Source organism: Equus caballus, chromosome 4 (assembly GCF_041296265.1).
Source record: "Equus caballus isolate H_3958 breed thoroughbred chromosome 4, TB-T2T, whole genome shotgun sequence".
Classification (NCBI taxonomy): Eukaryota; Metazoa; Chordata; class Mammalia; order Perissodactyla; family Equidae; genus Equus; species Equus caballus.
Window position 1 is genome coordinate 25,176,859 of NC_091687.1, and position 23,266 is coordinate 25,200,124.

Consider the following 23,266-nt stretch of genomic DNA (forward strand, 5'->3'; position numbering starts at 1 on the left):
TTTACAATAAGCACACCCTTCTGTACACCTGTGCTGGCGAAAATTTTCTAGCCAGTGGAAACAGTACAAAATGTGCTCAGTGCCAAGTCAGATTCTGAACACTCCCCAAAACATATCTCAAAGGTCAACTTTCCCACCCAAGCGAATATCTAAATGCCCAAAAACAGAGGGAGAAGGGAGATCTTATTCTTTTCTTCTAAGGGAATCTTTGAGTGGGGGAGTTTCAACTAGACAGGGAAAGAGAGCCTGGCTTTCCCTTAGCAACCAGAAACACATAGAAAGAGAAAATAAAAGTTGAAGCAGGAGAACAAATACAAAATGCCTGTTGAGCTGCTAAAGTGTGGAGAGGTGGAGAGAGAGCGTTGGGAGCCAGATTAGGGACCAGTGAAATGGGAGGAAAGGAAGTGGTGGGACCTGCTACAGTCGAGGTCTGTGCCTTTTGCTGGTTTTTAACATGCATCCTATGGGTAAGGAGGTTCTCCATTAACGGACTAGATGAGATGGACAAATACAGCACCTTTTGGATTTAGAAACAGCATTGAGAGAAAGAATACAAGTTGGCTGATTTCAAAAGCTCTGCACAAAATGCCTCTCCTCCCAAGAAGCTTAAATTGCCTTAAAAGGCTGATCTTTTCACAGTGTCCTTAGGAATGGGCGGCAAATATATTCTCATTCCCATCTTAAATTAAATGGCTGTCCCTATCAGAAAGCAAATGACACATATTAAGTCATCAGCAACTGTTGATTCAATACCTTAATTTGGCAAACTTCCACACTCACACAGGATCTCTAAGCTCACATACCTCCTGCAAGAAAAGCATGATTTCCCCAGTGTTAGAAATGAAGTCCAGGAAAGCTAAGTGACATGCTCAAAAGGAAAACGCTGGACTCAGTTTTAAAATCAGGTCTGTCTGGCTCCAAAGTTGCCTTTTTCCTACAACATTACACTACTCTCCAAAAACTGGGGGAGACCTCAGGTCATGTAGCCCAACCTCCCTCCTAAGGCAGGAGCCTGATCCACTAGGCCAGGACACATGGTGGACACACAGTGCTCACTCACAGAAGAAAGCAATAAGGCAGACCCTGGAGCACTTTTCTCCCAAGAGACTGCCCAGAGCCACAGTCACTGGACTGTGCTAAACCCAGAAAGGTAAGAGAATACTATGAAGATAAGACACAGGATTTCCTAGATTGTAACCTTTGACCCCCAAAGAAAAGATATACACACTGCTGGCTGCAAATTGCTGACAAATACTCATACACTTTAGGAAAGACATGCAACCAAGAGCTGTGTCCGGCACTATTCTAATCAAAATCAGGGTGGAGCTTCTTGTCTGGGTTTCAATGTTGTTGTTACAGCAAAAATGACAAACACTTGACAACATAATTACAACTGTCAATCTTCCTAAAATGAATTAAACTTAGAAACATTCAGGGAGAAACTGTAGAAGCACACAAGTTAATTATGCCTTACAACCTCACCCCAGTGTCTATGGGATATACCAGGAGGCATTGTTGGAAAGGAAATGCAGCTCATCTGTTGTACCGACTACTTTTAAATTTTGGATTCAAGATTTTTTTTTCAAAAAGGAGAGGTTTGAGGGACAGTTTTTAATGTAGTCCCTAGCAATTAGTTCCACCACCCAGCAGATTTAATGGAATATATTTTCATTTCTACTTTTGCACAACTTGGGAGGAGGAGTCAGGGCAGGCTGGTGGAATTCTCACCACTAAAAATCTTTGTAAGGGGCCTGTTTCCAAAGTGAGGGAAATAAAAAAACTAGACTGGGGAACCATAGGATGTTTACCTATGATACAGACCCTAAAACGAGATTACTAGGTTTCGCTGTAAACTCCAATTCATCTACTACAAAACAAATATTTAGATTTATAGATCTAGGCTTAATGATTTTGGTTCTGCTTTAAATATTTCCCTTAAAGAAATCAATGAGACAAACTGGGGGTCAGAGGTAGATACTTCAACCCTACCAGAAACCCCCACACCATCTCCTGAACCCCAACAACCTCTCTCCACAACACACCATAACTATTTATGTCATACATCACCACATAAGGAGCCCACACCCCCAATCTTTGTTTCCACTGGTATCACGGTGCTCCCTTCTCCTCCACCCTCAACACACACACACACACCCCTGTGCACACGCACCTGTGCACACACACGTTCACTCACATTCTTCCGATGCCTAGCAGCCAGGCATCATTTCCTTCCAGGCCATGGAGCCTAAAAGAAGGCCTGGTCCTTGGTCTGTCCTGTTCAGTGTCACAAGCAGCACGTTGCACAGCTCAGGGGGATGCCATTTAGAAAGACTATGCTGGGACAGGCACATCCTGGAGGGATGAACCTCAGCAACCCTGGCAGCTACTTACCCTGTTCAAAATTTACAGCCTTGGATCTCTTTCTCTCCCACCCTTTGTGATTTCCAAAATGCAAAAGCTTATCCAGAACTGTGATCACTGATAAAGAAGACAGGGAGAAAGAACCACCTATACAAAGGCAGAACATACAAAAGCACTCCTCCTCACTCATTTAGTTCTGACAAGATAGGCTCTAAAACTTGTAAAGTGATCAATTAATTCTCATAAGATAAAATACACTTAAAAACGTGTGATGTCTGCTACCTTCTATCAGACACAGCACCTAGTTAGGGCAACGGCATGGAGTCAGAAAGTCTTGCGACAGGACAGCTCCATGTCCCACCTGAGGAACGGAGAGGGCATTGAACGGCACTGTGAACTAAGTCAAGGTTGCTTGGAATTTTAGGTCCATTAATGGATTTCAAGAAGGGAAGTGACCGGTTGGATTAAGGTTTCAAAAGATCATACAGGCAGAAGGAAGAGGGTTGTATTCAGGAGAATAGACTGGACTTAGGCAGGTAGAGAGGAAACGGAGGCCTGGGAGAGGTGCACTCTAGAAACTTGATGAAGGACTTGGGGACTGCACAGGATGCAAATAGTGTGGGGCTGGAATGGCCCCAGGTTTCTGCAGTAGTGTCCTAGGTGGGTGGTGAGGCCACTGACTGAGACAGAAACCAAAGGGGGCATTTGGGGAAAGGGTGAGCTCTACTAACGAAAATAAAAGAGTAAATAAATATAAACTAATGAATACCCAATATAGTCTATAAAACAAAACTCACTTGTTTGTTTTCTTTTATATGTGTTTTAAGATGTTTCCCACCAGATTTTCCCTTCCTAATAATTTGTACATGGCAATGAGAAAATGGGTTTGTGTGCCAAGAGATTCCCAGCTCACCTATGCAGGGACCAAGCATTCGCATTTACAAAGCAGAAAGCCACAGCACTCGCCAAGCGCCTCTGCAGGCTGTTTCTGGAGTCATCCACTCCCAGACAGCCTGCCAAGCCCCTTTAAACCTTCCTTGACCCCAACATGGCACCTATCACTGGGCAGAACAGGCTGGGCCCCTGACTGCAGCCTACCTGGTGAGGTGAGGGTTGGGAGGGGTATGGGGGCAACCCAGCAGGAGATGATGATTCACACCAAGACTTAAAGACCACAAAGACAACCCAATGAGGGGTGCTGCTTCCTGAGCCACCTTCCCGTTCTTAAGCTTATCATTTCTGGATTTCATGAGCCAAAATTCCCCTCTCCCCCAATTTTCACATCCTATTTACAAGAAAGACACATCACTTAGGGTAACATGATTGAATTTCTCAGTCTCTAACAACCAAAAAGCCCAACACACAAACCATCCAGCATGAACTCCTTCTAGGCCAGGCCAGGAGGGACCCACAGAGAAGCAAATGCCATGCTTAAAGAAACTTACATACTTGGGGTGGGGTGAAACACAGTATTTAAGAACAAGACTCTGAAATCAATCTGATAGGGTTGGAATCCTGGCTCTAGCTAGAAAATTTGGGGCAAGCTTCTCTATGTCCTGTGCCTTATTTGGCTCATCTGCAAAATGGACATAATGCAGCGCTGAACTCAGAGGAGGGTTGCAGAGATGAAATGTCAGCTGCTTAAAACAGTGCTTTGCAGGATGTTAGCAGTATGGTAGAATGGGAGGTACCCAGCTCACATCCCCTGACATAGAGAACAAACTGGCAGTCATCCACAGATGAAAGTGTCTTTCTGGGAAACTCCAGGGAGGTCCCAAGACCAAGAAGAGTTGCTTGGAGAAGGCAGGCTTGCTAACAGTGGCCCTGGCTATGGAGCAAAAGCAGTCTTGTCCCCTTATGGACTTGGCTCTGGCCAGTTTGACCATGGTCTTGCAACAAGCAGCAACTGCCAAGGGATGGAGAGGAGCTACACCCATCCATGCCCCTGTTACCAGGGCTGCCAACCTCAGACCCAGCTGCAGACCCAAAGCAGCCCTGTGACGTGGCCCTAGGCCCACTCTTAGGCAGCCTGGAGTCACTATTGCCAGCCCAAGGACTCGGCAACTTCCATGTTTGCCCCTGGTAGCAGGTTTGCTGACTTCAGTCCCAGCTTTGTACCCTGAAGTTTATCTATGACTTGGTTCCAGGCCTGATCTATCATGGTTCAGAAGCAATGGATGGCACAAGACACACTTGTCTGAGCCCCTGGTAGAATGTCAGCTGACCTCAGTCCTGACTGCAGATCCTGAGGCAGCCCTATGACCCTATTCCAACCCCACTCTACCCTGTTCCCAGAGACAGTGCTGCCCACCCAGGGACCTGGTGGGAACATGCTCAGCGATATGGTGGGCACCACAACCATCCATGACCCTGGTAACAGGCCCACCAACTGCAGACCTGGATTGGCATCATGACTAGGCTGCAGCCCTGCTCAACCATAGTCCCAGAGGTAGTCCCATCAACCCAGGGAATAGGCAGGATCCACACTTGCCTGCAATCCTGCTATCATGCCCACCAAAGGCAAACACAACTGCAGACCCCACAGCAGCTAGGTGACCAGGCTCCAGCCATGCTCAACAGCAATCCCAGAGGCAGCCACATCAATCTGAAAAAAGCACTAAAAGGTCTTCAGCTATTGAAATCAGCCTGTAAAGACAAGAAGAGGTGTTTGATCCTTATCAAACAAAAGCTGAGGCAGATCATCACCACTAGACCTGTCTTACAAAAAACATCCTTCATAGCCAATATAAGGCTACATGGATCACAATGAATCAGGCCAACACAACACCACCACAGAAAGCTAATAAAGCCCCAGTAACAGATCCCAAAGAAATGGAAATCTATGAATTGCCTATAAAAATTCAAAATAATTGTCTTAAGGAAGCTCAGCAAGCTACAAGAGAACACAGATAGACAAGTCAACAAAATCAAGAAAACAATGTATGAACAAAATGAGAATTTCAACAAAAAGATAGAAATCATTAAAAAAAGACCCAAATGGAAATTCTGCAGCAGAAGAATACAATGAATAAAATGAAAAAATGCAACAGATTTCTTCAACACTACTCAATCAAGGAGGAGAAAGAACCTGTGTACTCGGAGACAGGTCACTTGAAATTATCCAATCAGAGGGGAAAGAAAAGACAAAGAGTGAAGAAAGCATATAGGACTCACAGAACAACATCAAGTGAACCAATAGATGCTTCATGGCACTGTGAGAAGGAAAAAAGAGAGAAAGGGGCAAAAAGTCTATTTAAAGAAATAATGGCTGAAACTTTCCCAAATCTTGGGAGGGATATGCCATCCAGGTTCCTGAAGCACAAAAGTTTCCAAAGAGAATCAACCCAAAGACAATTACACAGAAATACATTATACCTAAATTATCAAAAGTTAAAGAGTGGGGCCAGCTCTGTGGCCAAGTGGTTAAGTTCGCACACTCCTCTTCGGCGGCCCAGGATTCACTGGTTCGCAACCTGGATGCGGACCTATACACCACCCATCAAGCCATGCTGTGGTGGCAGCATCCCACATAGGACTTACAACTGTGATAGACAACTATGTACTGGGGCTTTGGTAGAAAAAAACAAAAGGAAGATTGGCAACAGAAGTTAGCTTAGAGACGATCTTCCTCACCAAACAAACAAAAAAAAAGCATACCTTTAAAAAAAAAGAAAATTTTTAAAGCAGCAAGATAAAAAAGACATCACATATGAAGAATTCCCTATAAGGCTATAAGTCAATTTCTCAGCAGAAATCTTACAAGCCAGAAGATAGTGGGAGGATACATTCAAAGTGATGAAAGGAAAAAACACTGCCAACCAAGAATACTATACCCAGCAAAGCTGTGCTTCAGAAATGAAAGTGAGATAAAGACCTTATCAAACAAAAGCTGAGGCAGATCATCACCACTAGACCTGTCTTACAAATAATACTAAAAGGAGCTCTTCAAGTTGAAATGAAAGGACACTAGTGAGTAACGTGAAAACATACGCAAGTATAAAACTCACTGTTAAAGATAAATACATAGTCAAATTCTGAATAATACTGTAATGCTGGTGGGTAAATAACTTTTAACTCTATAAAAGTTATAGTAAAAAGTATAAAAGTTAAACACAAAAATATTTTAAATAACTATAGCAACAATAATTTGTTAATAGATACACAATATAAAAAGAAGCATGACATCAACAGCATAAAATGTGTGTGGGGAGAGTAAAAATGTAGAGTTTTTGTGATTGAAAGTAAGTTATTGGCTTAAAATAGACTGATATCACTATAAGACTTTTTATGTAAGTCTCATGGTAACTACCAAGCAAAAAACCTACAGTAGATGCACAAAAGACTAAAAGAAATTATTCAAAACATACCACTACAAAAAAAAAATGCTCAAGTCACAAAGCAAGAAAAGAATAAAAAGGCTACAAAAAAGTCCGAAAATAATGAACAAAATGGCACCAGTAAGTTTTTACCTATCAACAACGACTTTAAATGTAAATAGATTAAATTCTCCAATCAAAAAACACAGAGCGGCTGAATGGATAAAAGAACAAGATACAACTACAAACTGCATACAAGAGACTCACTTAAGCTTTAAAGGCACACACAGGATCCAAGTAAAGGGATGGAAAAAGATAGTCCATGCAAACTAACCAAAAGAGAATAGAAGTGGCTATATTTATAAATAGACTTTAATAGACAGACAAAATAGACTTTAAGTCAAAAACTGTCACAAGAGACAAAGAAGGTCATTTTATGAGGATAAAAACCCCAATTCAATAGAACAATATAACAACTATAAAAATATATGCACCCAACATCAAAGCATTTAAACATATAAAACAAATATTGACCTGAAGGGAAAAACAGAGATAGCAATACAATAACAGGAGGAGACTTAAATATCCCAGTCTCTATAATGGATAAATTATACTCTCTATAACAGATAAATAATAAGAAAAAAATTATTTCTTATTAATATCAATAAGAAAGCAGTAATGAACAATGCTATAGACCAAACAGACCTAAGCAGACATATACAGAACTTTCCACCAACAGCAGAAGAATACACATTCCTCTCAAGTGCACATGGAACATTACGCAAGATACATCACATGTTAGTTCACAAAACAGGTCTTTAACAAATTCAAACAGATGAAAGGACTCCAAGATCAAAGACTTAAATGTAAGGCTTTAAACTGTTTACATCATTAAATTGGGTTTCCTATTACTCAGGGCCAAAAGCATTCTAATCAATACATATTACAATAAGTACCCCATAAGTAGAGGCACACAAGAAAACCCTTCCATTTTTTTAAATGTTTATTTTAAACTTCCCCCAGAGAAATAAATATAAACTCATACAAATAATGTGAATGTTTCACACCTGCTAACTTGTTTACATGTGCACAACAGCATGGACAATAGATACTGTTTTAATCAGTGAGCGGACCCTGCTACCCAGGGTCTGCTAATGCCAGTTCCAACCATCTCTGGTCAGCCTCCCAAGAGCCATGATCTCCCTGTACAGAGGCAGCATGACTGTGTCCATGTTCTTTGCAGTCCTCCCACCTCCCACATTCACCCAGCCAGCCATTCATACTCCTACCCCAGCCTCCTTGCAGCCAAAGACCCTACAGAGTAAGGACTTCAGACTATGGCCGAAAACAACAGTAAGGCTAAAGGGATAACACCTAACCCTGGCATCACTAGGGAAGCTGACTGACAAAGAAAGAGCTATTTTAATGTTCTGAGACCTTTTCAGAAATAACTATACAGACTTGCTAAAAAAGAGAAAGCAAAGGAAAGGTTCAAGGTCAGAGAGGACCTAGCTTCAATGAAAAGCTTTATACTACTTTAAGTTTCCTTCTGAATACTTCACTGTATTAATTATATTTGTGCTCAAACTACATAAACAAGTTAGCCAGGTTAGGTGGATATTAAAAGTTTCCTTTCTTCTGGATCACTCACCTCTCTGGGATGATGGTTTCAAGGAGATCCTGAGCCACCTACCAAGAGAAGAACTAGACACACAACTGAATTCTGATCAAAAGGGTGGGAGCCAGAAAAGGCACCAATTATAGTGGTGACAATCATCACTAAATAAATCTCTCTCTACTCTTGGCAGCTTCACTAAATACATCATCAGGACATGCTAGACACTTAGAAAGGAATCAGACAGACTCCTAATGAAGTGGAGCCCACTAGTCTTACAAGAGAAGTATGATTCCCATCCAGGAGGAAGTCTCCAAGGGCAGCTACTGCCTGCAGAGTTGATCATGCGGCAGCTTAGCAATCTGCCACAGTGATGGCCTCTCACAGCTGACACAGCTGACCAGAGCCCAGGTGTCATGATTTCGAAGACCAGTTCCTTTCTGGCAAGGAGGTGGTAAAAGCATCAAGTGCATAAAGAAACCCGTAGTCTCAATTCCATGACAGAAACTTTTTCCCTATCTGCAATTTGTCCTGTCATGTAAATCAGAAAAATTGGAAGGGAACCTTAGCATTCCAAAATATGACCACCATATATTTTTACTGTGTCTTTCTACCAAGAACTCAAAGCACGAAACAGACCTAACACTTGTTAATGAATCTGACTCCACCCCAGGATAAAGTACAGTGAATTGTGGCACACATTCACTCATTTACTCACTCCACTGCCCACCTCAGACAGGCCTTGAACTACAAAGGTCAGTGTCCCACAGAATAATCTCACAATGTGGTAACAGACCGTAAAAACCTTCACTAACAGTGATTTAGTTACAAAATCTGTTTTAAGCAATAATTTTTTTCAACCTTGTGGTAGACAGAAGAATGCCTCTTCCTCCTCTCCAAGATGTCTACAATCTAATCTTTGGAACTTGTGGATATGTCACCTCACATGGCAAAAGGACTCTGTAAATGTGATTAAGTTAAGGATCCTGAGATGAGGAGAGTATCCACGCTAACTCAGGTAAGCCCAATGTAATCACAAGAACCTTTATAAGGAGAGGGAGACACAGAAGTGTTAAGAGAAATTTGAAGATACTGTACTGCTGGCTTTGACGATGGAAGGGACCACCAGTCAAGGCATGGGGGCAGCCTCTAAAAGCTAGAAAAGCAAGGAAACAGATTCTCCACTAGAGCCTCCAGAAGGAATGCAGCCCTGCAGCCCTCCCAACACCCTGATGTTAGTGAGACCAATTCAGGACTTCTGACATCCAGAAGTGTAAGATAATAAATCTGTGTTGTTTCAAGCCATTAAGTTTGTGGTAATTTGTTACAACAGTCATAGGAAACTAATAGAGACCTCATAGCAAGTTCTTTTCTCGTGGCACAATATCCTCACTCCCTCCTTCTCCCAAAGGCTCACATCCACTGGATGTGCCCCATTCCCTCACCTCACTTCCATGTGACTTTCAATTTTTTTACCCTCATGCTATCTTCATTTCCCAATCCATCAACCCCTTTCACACATTCCAGCAATGACCCTAAATCAACCATCTTAACAATAACTCCCCAGAACCCTCTTACTCCTGACATACTGCCATGACAAGAGGACCAATCCCAACTCTAGTAGCCACCTTCCCATTCCTTCCCATTCTGCTGTCCCTATGCCACTAGGAGGCAAGCCAAGACACTTGGCTGTATCTATAGGACTATCAGAAACGCTCACTCTAAACCTCAACCATGGACGCTCTGAGATGCACAGATACAGAGCTTTCCAGTGGACCTTCCCACAACAGCTCTCTCAGACCTTTGCCATTACTTAAAGTTCAGATCCTTTCCATGGCTTACTTCAACAAAAAAGTCCAGGACATTCTACTAGTGTTGCCCCAACCTCTTTCAAACCCTCATCCTCTTTCTTGAGGCTGATCTCTAAATCCAAGCTCCTGAGCCCCATCCCTCCTGCCTCTGCCAAAATCTTCTGAACCAAGCAGGCCCTCTAGGAGCTTAAGGCCTAAAACGGTTCACAGACAACAAACAGGCAATTAAAATACCTGAGCTAGGAGCTCCAGGAAGTGGCTTGCCCAAGTCCAGCACCTAACTCATACTTGAGGGGACAATCAACATAGTATTCCTAGACATCACCTGAGGGTCTTCAACTATGGTATGAGTTGAAATGACAAAGTCAGAGGGAGGGGTGAAGCAGGCAGAGAAAGTACGGTGCCTTCGGGGACCCACAGCAAGCAGTTTAGTCTGGCTGGGCTGACAAGATTCTCATCTCATCATAAATTGCACATCTGTTAAAAGATAAAGATGCCTGGGGCCCACTGCCAGAGATTTGGATGCACTTGGTCTGGGCCACGGCCCAGGTGCAGGTAATTGCTAAAAGCTCCCCAGGTCATTCTAAGGAACAGCCAGGGCTTAGATAGGCAGGGAAGTCCCTGGAGGTACCAAACACTTTCTAAGGGATACTCCTCCATATTGTTAAAAACTCAATTTCTAGATCTTCAACTCCCATAAGTCCTCTTTCCTAAAAATGACCTGCCTGAGAACACAGGCCCTGGGCAAGATGTTGTTCAAGTGGCCCCTTCATAATCACCCTTCTCCCCCTTTACAAAGCATGGAACACCTCCCACCCATTCCTAATCTTACTAGGATGTTCTGGTCTAGAAGTGAAAACTGTCCAGGGTACCAATCTAAAGCCACTGTAAATACTGGTATCAACACTGTTAAAGAGAATTGTACTGCCACTTGTTAAACCGGTAAAGACTCTATTCATGACTATTGCAATAGGGGAGAGAGAGATTGAGCTCAACTCCAAATACAACAAGGATAAGAGGGGATTTACAGCCAAGGAGCAGAGTGAAGAGGTCAGTGGATGGAAAATTACTAAGAAGGGGGCCGGCCGAGTGGCGCAGCAGTTAAGTTCCCACATTCTGCTTCTCGGCGGCCTGGAGTTTGCCGGTTCGGATCCCAGGTGCAGACATGGCACAGCTTGGCAAAAGCCATGCTGTGGCAGGCATCCCACGTATAAAGTAGAGGAAGATGGGCACGGATGTTAGCTCAGGGCCAGGCTTCCTCAGCAAAAAGAGGAGGATTGGCAGTAGTTAGCTCAGGGCTAATCTTCCTCAAAAACCAAAAATTACTAAGAGGAAACATCAAGGGTAGGGGAATTCTTAAACTGATTTAACGGAATTCTTGTTGAAGGCAGGTCAAAGTGAGTGGATATCAAGGATGGGGGATGACTTAGCAAGATTCTTGCTAAACTTGGCTCAGTGTGGATGAACATGAAAGGCCAAGGTAGAAACCTAGTCAAGAAGACAGCTCAGCACAACCAGAAGTACCTACAACTAGAATATACAACTATGTACAGGGGGGCTTTGGGGAGAAGAAGAAGAAAAACAAAAAGACTGGCAACAGATGTTAGCTCAGGTGTCAATCTTTAAAAAGAAAAAGAAGACAGCTCAGGGGAACCTAACTAAAGTTTGGTCAAGGAGATAGTCTCTGTCAGCACATATCTTACATCTTAGGTGGTCTCAAATTCTATGCTTTTAATTAAACAGAAAGATGACCTAATCATACATTACTATAAGGTTTGGGCATATTACTCAAAAGTTGTTCAACATGAAACTTCTTCCATTTGCATCAGTGACACATGATCTAATTGGAAAAAAATTCTCATCTATCTCACTCAGAAATTTACTTCCAGTAGACTTTTATGTTTATGTTTAATAATATTCAGTTTGTAATATATTTACGTGGTTTCAATCAAATGTGTAATAATAACTGTAATCATAACTTAATCTATTAGTCAATTTTTAATCTCCTAAAGGTTTATCTGAGGAAATGTTTTAAAAATTAATTAGGATACATATTTTTGTTACAAAAAAGATGACAGAGATCAAAACAGACTTTTAAGCATATATATTTCATTAGAATAAATTTCTGTGGGGAAAGGAGAATGGAAGTAGAAGTCCAAAGAGAAATGGGGATGCTGTTAAATTTCCAACTATTAGAGATGAGTTTGTTTGCATTTGTGTGTGTATGTGTGAGAGAGGAAGATTGGCCCTGAGCTAACATCCATTGCCAATCTTCCCCTTTTTGCTTGGGGAAGATTATCCCTGAGCTAACATCTGTGCCAATCCTCCTTCATTTTGTATGTGAGATGCTGCCACAGTATGGCTTGATGAGCGGTGCATAGGTCCGCACCCAGGATCTGAACCCATGAACCGCAGGCCAGCAAAGTGGAGAGCATGAACTGAACCACTATGCCACCAGACAGGCCCCTTGTTTGTATATTTTTAAGAGAAAGATAATCAGTATCAAATTGTTAATGGGATTTAGATTCTAATGAATACATTAAAAGAGTGATGTTACAATTTAATCTTAGTCAATTTTCACAATACACAAGAGATCAAATCCCATTGATCTCATTGGATTGAATTTATTGACCATTTAAAATCTATGATAAAAAAATTACATGTCAACTTAAAACTATGTGAGGGGGTGTACCATTTTTGAAAATTCCTTAAGAGAGTAAACAAACAAAATTTTGACAATCTCTGAGCTAGAGAAAAGTGGTCAGGAGGAAAGTGACAAGAAATAAGTACACAAGAACAAAGGAAAGAAGGCAGGATTCCTAAAAAGACTCTAAGGCATGCTGAATTGCTTGGAATTGATTTTGAGGTTGACAGAGAGCAGCTGAGGCTGAGGGATCTCATCTCAGGGAGAGATCCAGCAGGTGAGAAAGACGCCCTCAGGCTGCAGGGACTTTGCTTCACACACCCCACTGCTTCCATCTTCTGGCTTCTCTTCCATACAACTCATTCATGGAAAGAAGGAGCAGAAACTAGGAACTTCCACAAACTCACATACACACACACACACTCCTCCTCCCTGTAAGAGTTTAGGATCTGTCTCTACTTTCTCCATGAAGCCATATTTTGACAACACTGTCACAAATCACAAAACACCAAGAGACTGAGGCCAGCTAAAAAGCTAATAAAGCATTTCACTCATCTTTTCTCCCAGTTACGTAGATAAAAGATGTTGCCTGTGTGGCTACTGCCTTCTGCTCAACCATCCAAACAGCATGCTCAAGGGAGAGAGGGCTAGTCTGGACCTTTTTATTGTTTCACCCAAAGCAAAAAATTAAGAGCCGGAGCTAACAGTAGGCACAATCTTCCTTTCCCTTGTTTTGAACACTTACAGCCAAATTTCTTCTCAATTCAGTCACAGATATACTAAAAACACAAGGAAGCACAATTTTTAAACAAAAGTGTATTTAGGAGCCCTCTCTGCAGATGTGCAGCTTCTATTCTGGCAGGGAACCTGGGCACAGGAACCTTGCTTAGAAACAACTGACAATGTTCACAATCTGTTGATACAACCTGTGTGAGGGTTAAGTTCCAAGTGGGAGATTTTCCCAGGGCCTCCCTCAACACTAAGGCGTTTTCCTCTTTTTACAGGTGAATCAACTGAGTCACTGCAAGCTTAAGTAATTTACTCAAAGATTCCCAACACAAATAGCTGAGATTCTAAAACACATGGTCATGTCGCCATCTGCTCTGCTCTGAAGGTCTGTGTCCCCTCAAAATTCATATGCTGAAATCCTAATGCCCAATTGATGGTATTAAGAGATGGGGCCTTGGGGCCGGCCCGGTGGCGCAGCATTAAGTTCGCACGTTTCGCTTCTCGGCGGCCCGGGGTTCACTGGTTCGGATCCCGGGTGCGGACATGGCACTGCTTGGCAGCCATGCTGTGGTAGGCGTCCCACGTATAAACTAGAGGAAGATGGGCACGGATGTTAGCTCAGAGCCAGGCTGCCTCAGCAAAAAGAGGAGGACTGGCAGTAGTTAGCTGAGGGCTAATCTTCCTCCAAAAAAACAAAACAAAACAAAACAAAACAAAACAAAAAACAAAAAAAAAAGAGGTGGGGCCTTTAGGAGGTGATTAGATCACGAGGGTGGTACCCTCATAAATGGGATTAGTGCTCTTATAAAAGAGATCCCACAGAGACCCCTTGCCCCTTCCAGCACTGAGGATACAGCCAGAAGGTGCTGGCTATGACCCGGGAAGAAGGCCCTTACCAGACCATGCTGGTGCCTTGATCTTGGACTTCCAGTCTCCAAAACTGTAAGAAATAAATTTCTGTTGTTTATAAGCTACCAAGAAGGTGGTATTTTGTTACAGCAGCCCAAATAGAGTAAGACGCCATCTAAACTTGAAATTTAACTACCATCCAGCTATCCCCTGTGCTTCAAAAACACAACTGATCAATTTCAAACCTGATTTATAAGATACCACCTCTTTGTTCTGGTTGTGAGGAAGTTGTTGTCTTGTCAAGAGCTTTGAAGTATGCAGCTGTGCTTCCTGAAATAATCTATATCTATATTTATACCTCTCTATCTATATTCATCACCTCCCTGTCTTCTATGACCACTTGACTCCTTAACCCCAACCAGTGAAGGTCACTACTTCCTAATCAACAAATACAATGGCCTTACATAGGGCTCCTTCTCAACTGCTCTGCAGAATGATTGCCAATAACCCCCAAATTTAGATATCTTTCCCCTTGAGTTCTAGACTCTCATTTGTTGGTTCTCTCTTCACCAAAGGCAGATGATCAAACATTTCAAAACAGTTCACATCTAAGGCTGAATTTTGACTTTTTAAAATTAAGGACCTCAGTGTTCTCCAAGACAAAATCTCAATCATCTACCTCAACCCAGATTAAGTCTCCATCTTTGACTTGGCTCTGTGCAACATTTTTATTAATCACTTGGATAAAGCCAACAATGGTATCATAATCAAATGTGCATATGGCACAAAACCATAAAGGATACTGGATTTAAGAAACAGTTTTGAGAGAGATGTTGACAGGCTTAAAGAGATGAGATGAAAGAAGTAATGTGAAACATAATTAGAATTGATAGTTCTCAATTTAGCTTTTAAAAATTATAATAAACAGCTCTACAACTGTTGTGAGGATTTGTGCAGCAATACATGTTAAAAATATTCAAATGTCACTGCAAACTCAGTGGGAATTTCTTGGCTTATCTGCACAATGAAAAGGTCCAAACAAGGGTTGTGATAGTGCCGGTGACACCACGCCTATAGAACAGTGTCCTTACTGTTCAAGTAAGTCTTAATGGGGAAGAGATGGGAGACAAGCCAAAGACTTCACGACAAAATGTACTCAACAGTTAACTCATTCCTTCTAAAATACTGGGAGAATAGTTTAGAATTCCTTCTAAAACAATGCCACAGCCCACTTAACACTAGTAGCTCCATAATTAATCTCTGATGAGAGGATCACAGGGGAGTACAATACAAACACCACACAAATGGAGAGCAAAATGATACTGCAGCTCTCACAAAGATGCAGTAGCTCATGAATTCTATGAAAGAGACAAAAGAATCTGGCAGTTAAGCCATTAAAAATGACCCAACAGATGCCCACAGGAGAATGATATGAATAAAAAAGACCAAGAGTAGCTGGAAGTGGGAGGTAGGGGTAGGAGTTTGATTTCTAGAGCAAATAATTCCAGGAAAAAAAAAAAACCTTTCCTATGATCATGCCACTAACTTGCAATGTCAAGTGAAGACTATCCTATTCTGTATCATAGACTTTTGTCAGAAAAATTAATCTCTCCCTCTTGCCAAAATTAACTCATAATTCTAAACATGAGTACTTAAGCTAAAATTATCTTTATAATTTGGGCTTTGTTTTTTCAAAATAAACAAACTTTTTCCAGTATCAACTATGAAATTTTGATCCTTGTTTTAACTGGATTCACTTTGAGTGGAGTTTTTCCAGAACCAATTATTTTCAGACCGGGAGGATTTCCTAAGCAAAGTCTAGTTCAGCAGAGTTTCCAAAGGGCAGCTGTTAGGATGGTGAGACCACTCAAAACCACATCTTGGGAGAAATGATGGAAAGAAACGAAGCCTGGAGAAGAAAACAGTGGGGACCATAATAGCTGTGCTCAAATACCAAGGGGATGTCATTGTGATTTTATTTCTTCTGAAAAGCCTAAGAGAACAGAACTAGGACCAGGTAGAAAAAAATGAAGATATTTCTAAACAGAAAACTTTAATAACTGAAGTTGTCCAAAAAGTTGATGTTTTGTTTTCAGAGTGAGTTTACATCACCAGAGGTGTTCAATCCAAGATGAGCAGTGAGTCCTCACACAGGTGTCCCCTAGATTCTGATCTACAGTTAATGAATTAGCTAACCCTCTCCCACTGTAGACCAACTCAGGGTCATTACCCACGGGTCTATTTACTCATTCAAATAGTTACTGAGTCCCTACTCTGTGCCAGGTACTATTTTAGGAGCTGGGATATTGCTCTTAAAATGTAGCGAAACCTTTGCCCCATATTTTGAAGGTACTAGATACAGAGGAGGGAGGGAATTGATCAGAGCAAGGGGGATGGGAGAGGAATTGAGTTGAAATTTTATATAGGGTGGGCAAGATGGACTTCATTGAGAGGGTGTCGACGAAAATAACCCATAACCAATCCATAAATGAAAATTTGGGAGAGTTTATTCTGAGCTAAAATGTGAGGACCATGGCCCAGGGCCTTTCTTCCCAAAGGAAGAAAGGGCACCAAAGAAGTGGGGTGTACAGAGTAGTTATACACCCCCAAAGAGGATGTTTCACATGTGATTAAAACGTCCCTTTTGCAATAGTCGAAAGACTGCTCTGTCGGCACAGCGATTGATGGACACAGCAGATAGGTCTGCCGTCTTGGTGGACACAGCAGGGTGGCAGTCCCGAGCTGGGTGGTCACAGGTGAGCACAGCAGTCAGTTCCTAGCCTAAGGAAAAATGCTTATCCTTAAGGAGATGCCAATGTGGGGGGAAAGTTGCACCTTTATCTTAAGGGCATTTGTTCTTGCCATAGCAAATGTTTAAAACAGACATACAATGTGTGCTCAACAGCCACGTCATGCACTTTTGGAAAAAACAAAGTCAGGCCGAATTAGGTTTACACCAAATGGCTTCCTCATATACTCCAATATATCCTATTGCTTGCCATTTCTATTGGTCAAGGGTGACATTTAAGAGGCTTCATTGAGATGAGATCATAAACGTGAGTTCCAGGAAAATTATTTGCCATCCCATGGCCAGATAATCAAGTGGCCACCAATCTAAGCCACATACTTTTAGAGTCACTTCCCCCAAGTTGGTCTTTATAGCTGTGCACAAGCCAAAAAAAAACAAGGGCCAAGTGAAGCCCCAAGTCTGGGCCCAAGGCCCTGGCCCTCCTCGTACACCTGGAGCCAGGTTTTCCCCACTTCATAGGGGAGTCCTTGCCACCTGGTTCATTTATCACTGCCACTTCTCATGCATCAGCACCCAGCCTCCCATGGAGCTTCCAGAGATAAAAATCTCCCTACAGTCTTGGTTTTCATTCAAATTGCATGTTGCTCAGATTCTAAAAACTCTAAAGAGTGGGAGGGTTGAAAAGGTTTATTTCAGAAAATTGGCATCCAGGGGCTGCCAAATTCATCGGAATCCCAGGGCACAATAAACATTTGGCAGGAGACAAAAAGCACTCTTAAACATGCCTTGGGTCTAATTTCAAGACTGCTGGGCATCAAAATACACAGGACTTTAGAAAAATATTCAGTAATCCTCTTACTTTGCCTAGTTTTAAAAGATAATGTTTGTGCTCCAACTCTCTCTCTCTAAGACTGCTCCTTTCCTAACTTAAGAAGGACTGTTCTTTTGCCAAAATAACTTTAAAACACAGGGCAGCGTCACTTAAAGGTTTCCAGCTTTTGGTTCCGGAGAAGGATCAGAAAGATACTGATGCAGGTCCCTTCAATAAAATAACCCAGTACAGATTTCATTCTCCTGTTAATGGATGCAGCGGAATCCCCAGCACTTGCACAGGGAACTTTATACTAAATAGTATACATTCACGTGTCGCCTAACTAAAGGGATATGTTCTCAGAAATGTGTCCGTAGGTGATTTCGTCGTGTGAACATCATAGAGTGCACTTATACAAACCTAGATGGTACAGCCTACTACACATCCAGCCTCCATAGTATTAATCTTATGGGACCACTGTTGTATATGCAGTCTGTTGCTGACCCAAACATCGTTACACAGGGCATGACTGTATTACACATTTCTGGGCTCATTTCACTAAGGACAGAGCCCTTAGAACAAATACTACTAAGTATATTACAAAAGCGTCAACAACCTAACCTCTAGAAAGAGACTAGTGACAACAACAAGAAAACAACACACCAGAGTTGAGAGCCCACGGGAGGCGCATATGCTCAGGGCCTAATTACTCCCCAGGTTCAACTAAAGCACAATCATACTCACACTTAACTGTGCACAAGTTCTTTAACATCTCCCACTTGAAATAAAAATGGGGATAAAAGTAATTGCCAAGAGGATTAATGAGTTAATACTTGTAAAGTGCTTAGAACACTGCCTGACTCTATAAGTGTTTACTAATTAGAAAACAAATGTGCAATCTTTATATCTAATAGGTAAGGTAATTTCTATAAAGGAATGGCAAGGCTGGGGAGGAAAGTCCTTCCCAAAGCAGCTTTCAGATTCCCTCCCTATTCGATGGCTTCTCACTAGCATGAGCCCTGCTGCGTGATCCTGGGTGGTGTTAGCTAGAAGCCGGATGCTGAGAGCCAGAATGGAATAACCATGGTCACGACAGCCCCCTTCTTCCATGTGGTTTATGATCCACTACAATGAAACCAGCTCAAGCAGAACAAAGAAACAAATACAAATATCCCAGGTTACAGCTGGCTGTCAGAAGCCATTAAATATCTCACTCAATTGTTTTACACCCTTAACACGAAGAGAACCCGAAGAGAACCCGAACCCTTTGCCTCCTCACATACCCGGCAACTGTAACTGCACATTTATGTATGAGATTCAGGGCTTCAAAAAGCATTAAAAGTGTTCTGATAACAACCAATTTTAGATGAAATTCACACCAACCAATTTAAGACGAAAACATCTCAGATATGTTTCTCATGTATAAAATTCCATGTGATGAATTATAAAGAAATCTCCTTAATTCCTCAGAGAGACACCTCCCTACCACAAACAAAATAGGTGCTTAGGTTAATCACCATGTAAAAGTGGGCTACACCACACCTTCTTGTTGAAAACAAAAAATTACCGATCATCAAGATATCTGACTTTGTGAAAGCATCAGCTTAGTCATTTCAGTTTTAGTGCTGTCACAGTTATGCCTTTAAGTTGCCTTTAAGATGCTTCAACCTTTCATACATGATTTGGACTCTCTATTATGATGATAAATTCCTATGCAACAAACAGGAATTTGTTGCTCTTTCGGAAAGAACTGAGTCCCTGAGGCAATCTAGGCTACATTCAAAGTACACCACCACACACTAAAGACCTGAGAGGTGGAACCAATGGATGCTAGATAATTTCACCAGGCATTGATTTAAAATGGGACGGGGCATTGCAAGTGCATTTGTTTTTATATAAATAATGCTGTCAGATTCACTTCTCCATTCTTCTGTCTGGGAAGTCATCAAGAAGATGTGATTCCTGAAGTCTTAAAATTCTGAACAAATGGAAAGAATGCAATTGCGGAGGCACTCCACAAAAACATTAAATACCAAGCCAGGAGGATATTAGGAACAAAAATAGGCAGTCTTTGCTATGGCGGAGCATGGCCCAAGAAACTTTTCCATCCACTTTCCTTTCAAGATAGCTCAGACTTTCCCTTCCAACATTTTATAACAATTATTTTTTAATAAACGAAGAGAACCAAGTAGTCATTTCCAGCACTAACACCCAACTATTAAAGTCTTACAACCCTCTAAAATAGGAAAGACAGAAAGAGATGTAAGTTACTCCTTACCCATTTACTTTGACTTCATTAATTTCATGCAGATTTCCCTTCAAAATAATGAAGCTGAGCAGGGAGTTGAACAACCCCTAATTCAGGCTCTTCACCCCAGAATCTCACTAGTTCACGTTTTAAAGAACCCGCTTTAACAAGAATGGAATGGCCGCCCCACCAGACGGTGTCACTTGGAGCCAGGAGCGGCCGGGGTCCCAATGTGGGTTGCAGTCACCAGGCATTTTCACCCTCAGTCACTTCAACAAGTTTCCTCTCTTGTATTCAGCAAATCACACTCACAAGCAGAAATGTTTCCTCCTGCTCATCTCTGCTACTTCGCTGGCATTACCGTGACATTTTCTGACGACTACATCTCCACGCGCTCGCAACCCCACCCTCCAGCTGCCAACCCACTCCAACCTCAAACCGCTGGGCGTCCCGGACTCTCTGCGCCTGCGCCAGTCCCAGGACCACCCCTCCCCAACCGCGCCCGCACCTTGTCCTCTCCCCCCCACCTCCCGCCTTACCCGGACCGGATCCGGGGCCCTCCTCGGGCGGGAGCGGGGAAGGGGACGTACAGCACATAAGGGTCACTCCCGAGTCCTCCCAAACCGGCGCGAGAAGCGAGAGAAATAAGCAACGGGGGGAGGGAGGCAGGCGGTGTTGGGTAGGGGTAAATGCACAGGACAGTGAGGAGCAGCGGTGGGGCCCAGGGGTAGTAGCCTCCCTGTCAAATGGGTCCCCACGCCTTCCAGCACCGGGACTTATGCAGGTCCGTGAGGAAGTGGCTCTCTGCCGTTCGACCTTTCGTGTTCTCTCAGATGGTCTTCTGGGGCGCCTCGGTACTGCGCCCCGCTCAGCCCCCTGCATTGTTCGCGCTCCACGAGTGCATCTGGGAGGCGACCCGGGCGGAGCCGCCCAGGCCACCGGCCCCTACCTCCACCAGCAGCCCAAGCAGCAGCGCCACCACCCTCCCCGGCAGGCAGCTCATGGCTCCGCGTCCTCTCCGGGCGCGCCTGGCTCTCAGGCCGCAGGCGCGGGTCAGCAGCACGTTCCCCCGCGGTGGGCGAGTAGGCGGGCGGTCTCCAGCCTCCGACCAGCGAGCGCTGGGAGCCGGGCGGCAGCCGGGCGTGCCGGGAGCCAGCACGCGCCGCGCAACCCTCGCCGCGCTCCGCCCCGCGCTCCATCGTCCCCCGCCGCGCGCTCCCGACACGTCCGGTTGGGCGCGCGCTCGTGGGCACGGGGAGCCGAGCCCCGACTGGAGGCACAGCTGTTGGGCGCCGGGGTCTGCCGAGCGGGAGAGCACGCGCCAGGAGCTGGGACTGGGATCATAAGCCAGGCGAGGGGAAGAGGAGCTGCCAGATGTCTCCTCGGGGAAGACCGTCCTGTCACCCTTGAATAGACCAAGGAAGGTTTATTAAGAGAAGCAAAGTCTCCGCCGGGCAAGGCTTGTTCCTGAGGGAGGTGGCTGTAAATGAACCCATTGCTCCATCTTGCGTCCTGTGCCTCCATGTTCTTCATTCTCTTCCAATTCCTGCGAACCGCCGGGGCGTGCGCCCTACCCACGTGTGACGGGAAGAACAGCGAAGGGACGAGGGAGGTAGACTGGGAATAGAAGGTTCCCTGCACTTCATTTTGTGGGGACCTGGAATTGACCACGCCAAGATATGTCTCTTTGGCATCAGGATTATTTGAGGCTGATTGCTTTTGATAAACTGGGACAGGGAAGGAGGCTCTGAGGAGTGGAACTTGCCCTTTGTTAGGACACGTTTACATTTGTAAGGTAAATCTCTATCTGTAAAAGGTGCCTCCCTCTCTGTACCAGGAAGAAGAAAGGCGATGACCTACTCTCCAAAAACTCTTAATCAATACCAAAGGCAAGGACTTAAAATCTGCATTTTATTGTGCTAGTCTGGTAACCTCCTGTAACTGACTTCCCTCCCCCTCCCAACTTTGGCATTCCTTAAGGATTAAGCATCTTTCCTTAGGCTAGGAACCGATTGCTGCTGCCCTCACCTGTGACCGCCCAGCTCCAGACATAGACTTGCCTTCTGCTACGCCCACCGAGATAGCAGACCATTACCTGATGTATCCATCAAGCACTGTGCCAACAGGGCAATCTTGTGACTGTTGTGGGAGGGACATTTCAATCACATGTGAAACACCCCGTTTGGGGGCTAAATAACCACTCTGTGCACCCCACTTCTTCGGTGCCCTTTCTTCCTTCAGGAAGAAAGGCCCCGGGCCATGGTTCCTCATAAAGCTTTGTTTAATTTTCTCTTGCTATTCTGTCTCATGTGAATTTAATTCGTTCTCCAGCCAGACGAACCCACATTTGGGGAGAGGAAATGTCCTCCTCCCCTACAATCTCTTACTTAGTTGTCAGTGCTTTTTATGCCAGCATCCTCCTGCCCTTGCCTGGACTTGACCACGTTGAACAACTGCACAAATGAGGTGGAATCTGAGGCACGTTGCGAAAAAACTATGGAGGGCGCAGGTAGTGGGGGTGGAAAGGCGGTTCACAGAGGCAAAGGGCACCTCAAACTCAGCAGCTGGAGGGTGGATTTCAATGTGGGCCAAATAAGCGTTTACTGAACTTGTAAGATGTAGACCACCTGAGCTGGAGGGCCAGCATGTAAGAAAACTACACCTGGAGTGTAAAGGAGAAGAGAGTTTCTCACATGACTATGATACAGTGCTGAGTGCAGAGACCAGGGAAGTCGAGGATAATAAAGAAGCATAAAGGACATGAGCCCACCCTTGACTGGAGGTGGAGGAAGGAGGTTCATGACATAGGTGTCACTTAAGGCGAGTCTCAAACACTTTCCAGGTTTCAACACATGTACTCATCTGATGACTATAAAACATGCACCAGCAGACTATTCCTGATAGAACCAGAACTTGAAAGTACAGCAGAAAATAAGCCTGTGGCCTTCATAGTCATGGTAAGGCACCTCAGACAAGACAAACAAGGGTCTTGGGACCCTAGTAACTTTGACTTACTATTGACAATTGAGGCATTTTACTAGTATTTTTCAGGGCAGTCACTAACTGGTAGAAAACTAAGGGGAAAGCCTAGTTGTATACTAGAGGTGCAAACGGTTTTTTTCAAGAGACAATA

The 23,266-nt window shown here is 43.6% G+C and overlaps 1 protein-coding gene across 1 annotated transcript in view; it reads right to left on the reverse strand.

Annotated features, from left to right (window-relative positions):
- VOPP1 (VOPP1 WW domain binding protein) overlaps window positions 1-21,700 on the reverse strand; it is a 108,116-nt gene extending 86,416 nt beyond the window's left edge. Inside the window, exon 1 of the mRNA XM_014738951.3 lies at window positions 21,083-21,700. Coding sequence (XP_014594437.1) covers window positions 21,083-21,136 — 54 coding nt within the window. The 5' untranslated portion in view covers window positions 21,137-21,700. The remainder of the gene's footprint in view (window positions 1-21,082) is intronic.
- Between the last annotated feature and the right edge of the window lie 1,566 nt (window positions 21,701-23,266).